This window comes from Brassica rapa, chromosome A03 (genome assembly GCF_000309985.2).
Source record: "Brassica rapa cultivar Chiifu-401-42 chromosome A03, CAAS_Brap_v3.01, whole genome shotgun sequence".
NCBI classification, from domain to species: domain Eukaryota; kingdom Viridiplantae; phylum Streptophyta; class Magnoliopsida; order Brassicales; family Brassicaceae; genus Brassica; species Brassica rapa.
In genome coordinates, this window is record NC_024797.2 from 31,529,560 (window position 1) to 31,537,196 (window position 7,637).

Genomic DNA, 7,637 nt, shown 5'->3' on the forward strand with positions numbered 1-7,637 from the left:
GCTCTCCGGCTATGCATAAGTACCACTCCTCTATGATTCCTTACAACCCACGCAACACCCATCCGGTTTGATTGCTTCACCCAATCAAAACCCACATTACACATCAACCAATCTTTTCGAGGGGGGCTCCAGTTCCTTTTAATCGAGACTACCTCATTTGCACTCCGCTTAGTAGTTTCTTCTTCTACTTCTTGAGCTAAAAACCACTCCTCTGCCTCATATACAGCCTTCTCCTTAATCTCTTCCGGTAACCATCTTCTACCCTTGAAGATCAATTCATTTCTGCTCTTCCAAATACCCCATAACAGCCACGGCCATGTTCTATTCACTGTTATCTCTCCACGTTTACTGTTTTTTAACTTTAACAGATAGTTTAGGTTTCCAAACAGACTTCCTTCATCAAAACCAATCTTTGGATGAGGGATCCCAGATAAAGCCCACACTTGTCTCGCTGGATCACATTGGAACAGAGCATGAAGAATAGATTCTCCCTCAACGCCACACGACTGGCATCTTTCATCAATCTGCAAACCTCTCTTGATTATAAGCTCAGACACTGGCAGTGCTTCACTCAAGACTTTCCACAGAAAAATCTTAATCTTGGGGGGCGAGGTGATTTTCCAAACTTCTTCTTTAATGGGGTTCAGAGATGGGAGCTCCAACACCTCAGGACAGCATTCCTTAATCTTTTGATCCCTCGCTAACCAGTAAGCTGATTTCACCGTCAAATTACCAGACCTATTATGCCTCCAAGTGAAAGAGTCCTCATGAGATATCGATGGTGGGTTTGAGAGTATCAGCTCCACATCGCTAGGGACAAAGACCTCTTGTAACGCCGACTCATTCCATTTCCTCGACGTTGAGTCAATCAGATCTCTAACCATAAGATTGACATCAAAGGTAATACATTTGATCCAAGGAGCTCTCAAACCCGTCTCCGGATCATCTATCCATTTGTCGAGCCAAACTCTCGTGTCGCCTCCATTCCCTATACTCTTTTTCAACCCCTTCTGAAGAAGCTCCCTACCATGAATGATGCTTCGCCAAGCGAAGGATGGTCTAGCTCCAACCGGGGCTTCTAAGAAGTGAGAGTTAGGGAAATACCTGCTCTTGAGAAACCTTGTCATAAGACACTCTTGATTATTAACCAGTTTCCAAGCTTGTTTGGCAAGCAAGGCTTGGTTGAAACTCTCCAAGTCTTTAAAACCAATTCCTCCGAGAGCTTTAGGAAGGCAGAGTCTGTCCCAGGAAGACCAGTGGATTTTGTTCACGTGAGCTTCTGAATTCCACCAGTAATTTGCCATAAGGCTCTCCAGATTTTTTATGATCGTTTTAGGTAATCTGAAACAAGACATTGGAAAAACAGGAAGGGCTGCTGCTGTAGATTTAAGGAGCACTTCTTTTCCACCTTGAGATAACTTGCGCAGAAACCAACTGTTTAGCCTACAATGCGTTCGATCCTTAAGATAAGAGAGCAACTCCACCTTAGACCCAGAGAAGCATTCCGGCATTCCAAGGTATTTGCTTGTGCCTCCGATGTTATGAATGCCAAGGATGTCTTTCAGTTGCGCTTTTTCCTCCTCCAAAATCAGACCCCCAAAAGAGACAGAGGACTTTTGTCAGCGAAAGATTAATCCAAGACAATATTGTGATAGCTCATGAAGCTGTTCATGCACTTAGGACGCATCCGAGGATTTCTTCTGAGTTTATGGCTGTGAAAACTGATATGTCGAAGGCCTATGATCGAGTGGAATGGAGTTACTTGAAGTCTTTATTAAAGGCGTTGGGGTTTGATGATCAGTGGATTTGTTGGGTGATGATGTGTGTTACCTCTGTCTCCTTTGCAGTACTAATTAATGATCAACCCTTCGGTTCAATCTCTCCTTCAAGAGGCTTGCGTCAGGGAGATCCTCTTTCCCCGTTTCTATTTGTATTATGCACGGAAGGCTTATCTCATCTGCTGAATGTGGCGGAAAGGAATGAAATGATCACGGGAATCAGCTTCTCGACAACAGGTCCTTCAGTGAGCCACCTGTTATTTGCTGATGACAGTTTGTTCTTGTGCCAAGCTTCAGTCCAACAGTGTAGAAATCTTAAAAAGATTTTGAATTTCTATGGAGAAGCAACTGGACAGTGCATTAATTATCTATTATTTCCTTTAAATTTTCTTTTTTTTTAAACATATATTTCTCTACAATTTTTTTTGTGTGGCAATACACTTTTTCTTACGATACTTTGACATATTATCCATGCTCTACAAATCGGACGCCTAACCGCCTAGTCATTAGGCATCACTCATCCGCCTCGATTTATATCAAATCGGTTTAAAAAACTGGTTGTCCGATTTTTGTCCGGCTAGACTGTCTAGATGACCGCCTAATCTATATTATTATTATTATTTATTTTATTTTATTTTTAATAATAATTTTTATCTATTTATTTGATTTAAAATTTGATAAAAATAATTTATATTCATAATTTTGATGAAATTACACTATATTAAGTTTATATATATTCTATTTGTGTCTTTATATAGTTCTAAACATGAAAATGTATTAATGTTATACACAATTAAAGATTAACAAGTTTTATAGCATAGTAAACAATCTAAAAATTCCTACCATGCATAATTTTCGCTTAGTCCCCAGTTTTCTCTCTAGATGCTAGGCCCAACCCGCCGTCCGACTAGTGCTTAGTGCGTTTCCGAATATGGCATATTATCTATAGAGATTTCAGTTTCAGATTCACACATAAATGAAATGTTACACGTTTTTTATTTGATGTGTATATATATATATATATATATATATATATATATATATATTTGGCTGCGGCTTAATTTCTGTACAAATTTTCAATTTCAGTTTCAGCTAAATTAACTCCGGTTCGCATCCGAAACCGTTGGCTGCGGCCTAAATTACTGTACAAAATTTCGGTTTAATTTGGTTAACGATCGCGTACATAAAAAAGATTGATTCGATTTACTAAAGTTAAATCGAATTTTACAATCCTAACCAAAACCGCCATCTCGTGGTTATGAACAAGGCTGGGCCCAAACAGCTTAGAAATGGGCCTACATCCATTCTAGATGATAAATAACTTTCATCAAAAATATAAAAGTTTATTAAAGTAAAATAAATAAAAAATTTGATTTATCTGTTGTCTTCGTCTTTGCTTGTGCGTTTGCCACCACAACGTTGTCTCCTCTTTTTCTTCTAATGGCTTCCAGTCCAGACAAGAATCTGTCTCCTTCAGGTATACAATCTGATCTTCGATGTTTCATTTCTTCAATCTCGAATTAAATCTTCTCTTTTAAGATTTGGTGATGTTATTAGATTTTATTACTCTGTAGATGAGAAAACCGGTTCGACCGAGAGTCCTAAACCGGAATCAGCAGCCTCTGGGAGTTCACCTTCATCAGCTAACAACCCTCCTGCCCTCAATTTCAATGCTTTTGATTTCTCTAACATGGCTGGTATCCTCAACGTACGTGTCCTTTGCCTCTCGTAGTGAAGTTGAAATGTTCAAGAAATTGCTAGGCCCTAAACCGGTTTTGAACGCCTATTTGCCGGCTAGGCCCTTAACCGGGTTTTTAGAACACTGGTTTTATCTTTCTTTGGAGCTTTACTAGTGATTGGGTTTTGTTTCAGGATCCAAGCATTAGAGAATTGGCTGAGCAGATTGCTAAAGATCCCGCCTTTAACCAATTAGCTGAGCAGCTTCAGAGATCTATTCCAGACGCAGCTCAAGGAGGAGCAGGAGGAGGCTTCCCTAACATTGATCCGCAACAGTATGTTAGCACGATGCAGCAGGTTATGCATAACCCTGAGTTTCAGACTATGGCTGAGCGTCTTGGTAAAGCCTTAGTTCAGGTAAGTTAATCTTATGTTTTTGATTCAGTTTCTGGTAGGGGTTGAATGAATGAATGTTTTGTTTTGTGGCTGTAGGATCCACAAATGTCTCCGTTTTTGGAAGCGTTCTCGAACCCTGAAACGGCAGAGCATTTTACTGAGCGTATGGCGAGGATGAAGGAGGATCCGGAGTTGAAACCTATACTTGATGAGATTGATGCTGGTGGTCCTTCTGCTATGATGAAGTTAGTTTGATACATTACTATCTTTTTTTTAATGCTTTTGTAGCGGTTGTAAAGCTTGTTTCTGGCTATGGTTGTTTTTGCTTAGGTGGGAAGAATTTTTTTTTTTTTATCTTGAATTAGGTACTGGAATGATAAAGATGTGTTGAAGAAGCTTGGTGAAGCAATGGGTATGCCTGTTGCTGGCTTGCCTGGCCAGACTGCTTCAGCTGAACCTGAGGTAGCAGCGGAAGAAGGTGAGGAAGAAGAAGAAGAAGAAGAGTCTATTGTTCATCAAACTGCCAGTCTTGGTGATGTTGAGGTTAGGCTGCTTCCTACTTTCTTAAACGTTCATATGCTTAACCATTTGGCTATTATCTCACTCTATACCCATTAAAAATTTATTTTATTGGATTGATATGTGTAGGGTTTGAAAAATGCTTTGGAATCTGGTGGTAACAAAGATGAAGAAGATTCTGAAGGGAGGACAGCATTGCATTTTGCTTGTGGATACGGCGAGGTATGCAATTCTCTATGTCAATTTAATATTCGGGTTTAGTTGGTTCTCTTTTAAAGTTAAGTATCATCATTCACTTGATAGAGAAGTAACCTTACTAACGAGTTTTTATTGACACAATTACTTGAAGCATGATTAAAGATTCAATGAGATAAGAATTAGTGATAACTTATATGCTTATCATTTGTGTGTAACTAAGGATTGATCCCTTTTCCACTCTGCAGTTGAAATGTGCTCAAGTTCTTATCGACGCTGGGGCAAGTGTAAACGCTGTTGACAAAAACAAGAACACACCGCTTCATTACGCTGCTGGTTACGGGAGAAAAGAGTGTGTTAGCCTTCTCCTAGAGAACGGCGCTGCAGTGTAAGTCTTACAACACAAACCACTCCATTAAACACTTCTTGACGACTTTAATCATTTATACAACTCTCTCTATGTGTGCGTGGTCGCAGGACTCTACAAAACCAAGACGAGAAGACACCCATTGATGTGGCCAAGCTCAACAACCAAGCCGAGGTGGTGAAGCTGCTCGAGAAGGACGCTTTCCTTTGAGCTTATGGTTAAAAGCAAGCTCTAAAAATCATGTTGTCTTGTGTTGTGTGTGAACCAATTCACAGACTTTTGTATACTTGTTTTCCTGATTCAATCGTGTTTTATTTTAATTATTACTCTCTTGATTAATTATTTTTTTTGTTCAAAAAAAATATTTTAATTATTTATTTTTACTTAAATAAGACCAATGACTTGTCAGGCCTTGAAACGTATTGGTTCCCAATGAATTGTCTGAATCGTTCGCGGCTACTCATCAAGTCCTTGATAAGCAGACCACCGTCTCTCGCCTCCGCCTTTTCTTCCTCCGCCGTTATGAACGGACTCGAAACACACAACACAAACCTCTGCATCGTCGGAAGCGGCCCCGCCGCACACACCGCCGCTATCTACGCCGCCAGAGCCGAGCTTAACCCTCTCCTCTTCGAAGGATGGATGGCCAACGACATCGCTCCGGGAGGCCAGCTAACAACCACCACCGACGTCGAGAACTTCCCCGGATTCCCGGACGGCATCCTCGGCGCCGACCTAACTGACAACTTCCGCCGCCAGTCGGAGCGGTTCGGCGCCAAAATCTTCACCGAGACGGTGACCAAAGTCGACTTCTCATCCAAGCCGTTCAAGCTCTTCACCGACTCCAGAGCAGTCATCGCCGACGCCGTGATCCTCGCCACCGGAGCCGTCGCGAAACGCCTCACCTTCCCCGGCTCCGGCGAGGGCACCGGAGGCTTCTGGAACCGCGGGATCTCGGCGTGCGCGGTCTGCGACGGAGCGGCGCCGATATTCCGCGGCAAGCCTCTGGCGGTGATCGGCGGCGGCGACTCGGCGATGGAGGAGGCGAGTTTTTTGACCAAGTATGGTTCCAAAGTGAGTATTATACATAGGAGAGATGCGTTCAGAGCGTCTAAGATTATGCAGCAGAGAGTTTTTGCGAATCCGAAGATCGATGTGGTGTGGAACTCGACGGTTGTGGAGGCTTATGGGGACGGCGAGAGAGGAGGCGTGCTTGGAGGGTTGAAGGTGAAGAATGTGGTTACTGGTGACGTGGAGGATTTGAGAGTTAGTGGGTTGTTTTTCGCTATTGGTCATGAGCCTGCTACGAGGTTTTTGGGTGGTGCGGTTGAGTTGGATTCGGATGGGTATGTGGTGACTAAGGCTGGGACTACGGAGACTAGCGTTGCTGGAGTTTTTGCGGCGGGGGATGTTCAGGATAAGAAGTATAGGCAGGCGGTTACAGCTGCAGGAACTGGTTAGTTCTCTCTACTTTTCCTTTTAGCTTTGTATATATTGAAATGTTGGAACTTGGAATAGTGTTACTTTTGTTAAGTACTTGATCAACTTGAATCTGTGTGTAATGTCTTTTTTCTGATAGATTTTATTAGAAAGAGAGTACCTTTCTTGTCTGTTTCCAACAAGTTTGTGTTTTTGAATTCTGGTTATTTCTAGACAATGAAATTCAGTTAACAATTGATGCAAGATAAGGTTTTGTGTTGGTTCAAGTCTTGGGTGAGTGTGTTGTGCTACATTGCTTAGTAGTTAGTGGAGATATCTTTAATTGTTCCATTCTCACTCTGTTTAGCTTTGTCTATAAAGCTTTAATAACTGATGCAAGCCAAGGTTTTGTTTTTTCAATGTTACTCTTGTGTTGTTACATTGCTTAGTAGAGACGGTTGGTTGTTGTTGAAACAAGTCTTATTAGAGATCTTTCAGTTATTTTAACAATGTTCAAATCTCACTTTGTTCGGCTCTGTTCAACTTGTTTGTTTTTGTGTATTAGGATGCATGGCAGCGTTGGATGCGGAGCACTACTTACAGGAGATTGGATCGCAGCAAGGTAAGAGCGATTGAAGAAATGCTCAAATAAGGCTTTGGTCATAGAGAGCCAACTGTTGATCTCTGATTGATCATTTTAGCATCAGTTTAGGGACTTTGATTTGTTTATTTATTAATACTGCAGTTGGAGTTGAGTACGGATGTTGTTCAAAGCTGTAGCTCTAATGTTAAACTAGCTACGAGCCTACCACAAAAAAGTCCATTAGATTGGATTCTCAGATTATGCATGTCAATTCATAATACCCACTGAACGTGATCTATCCCAAACTAGTTACTAATACAAATTATAATATAAATGGTGTGTCGTAAAATAATACAGAAAGTGTGTTTCTAAAAATCTGCAAGAGAAATAGCCAATTAAGATACGTACAGAGCTTGTGGAAGCTTTTGAAATCAAATGGTCACAGATTTTCAGAGGAGGAGATGCTTTGAAACTGCTATGTGATGCCAGAGAGATAGAGATGACGGTGGGAAGGTGGGATTTGAACAAATGACGTCGTTCTCTAAATGTAGAGCGATGTGAGCGAATTCCAAAGTAGACTCGCCCACATGCAGTCATAGGAAATGTTCAAATTTTTATACAGTGACACGAAAGCAACGATAAAGTAAAAAAAAGTTAAAATGTAGATTTTGGTCGAACTTATATAGAGTCGAAAACTAATAGA

The 7,637-nt window shown here is 41.2% G+C and overlaps 2 protein-coding genes across 2 annotated transcripts; both read left to right on the forward strand.

Annotated features, from left to right (window-relative positions):
- The first annotated feature begins 3,106 nt into the window (after positions 1 to 3,106).
- On the forward strand, positions 3,107 to 5,330 carry LOC103862406 (ankyrin repeat domain-containing protein 2A). The gene is made up of 8 exons (XM_009140110.3): positions 3,107 to 3,255; positions 3,353 to 3,486; positions 3,651 to 3,872; positions 3,948 to 4,096; positions 4,217 to 4,394; positions 4,500 to 4,592; positions 4,814 to 4,953; positions 5,043 to 5,330. The coding sequence occupies exons 1-8, from the start codon at positions 3,219 to 3,221 to the stop codon at positions 5,140 to 5,142; spliced, it is 1,053 nt and encodes a 350-aa protein (XP_009138358.2). The 5' UTR covers positions 3,107 to 3,218; the 3' UTR covers positions 5,143 to 5,330.
- On the forward strand, positions 5,319 to 7,218 carry LOC103862407 (thioredoxin reductase 1, mitochondrial). Its single transcript, XM_009140111.3, has 2 exons — positions 5,319 to 6,388; positions 6,917 to 7,218. The coding sequence occupies exons 1-2, from the start codon at positions 5,365 to 5,367 to the stop codon at positions 6,985 to 6,987; spliced, it is 1,095 nt and encodes a 364-aa protein (XP_009138359.1). The 5' UTR covers positions 5,319 to 5,364; the 3' UTR covers positions 6,988 to 7,218.
- Positions 7,219 to 7,637: the final 419 nt, after the last annotated feature.

Bases quoted from the DNA above. Each gene is read 5' to 3' on its own strand.
- LOC103862406 (XM_009140110.3), top strand. From the start codon at position 3,219: ATGGCTTCCAGTCCAGACAAGAATCTGTCTCCTTCAG. The intron at 3,487-3,650 runs GTACGTGTCCTT...GTTTTGTTTCAG, and splicing joins ACATGGCTGGTATCCTCAAC to GATCCAAGCATTAGAGAATT. The intron at 4,954-5,042 runs GTAAGTCTTACA...GCGTGGTCGCAG, and splicing joins CTAGAGAACGGCGCTGCAGT to GACTCTACAAAACCAAGACG.
- LOC103862407 (XM_009140111.3), top strand. From the start codon at position 5,365: ATGAATTGTCTGAATCGTTCGCGGCTACTCATCAAGTCCTTGATAAGC. The intron at 6,389-6,916 runs GTTAGTTCTCTC...TTTGTGTATTAG, and splicing joins GGTTACAGCTGCAGGAACTG to GATGCATGGCAGCGTTGGAT.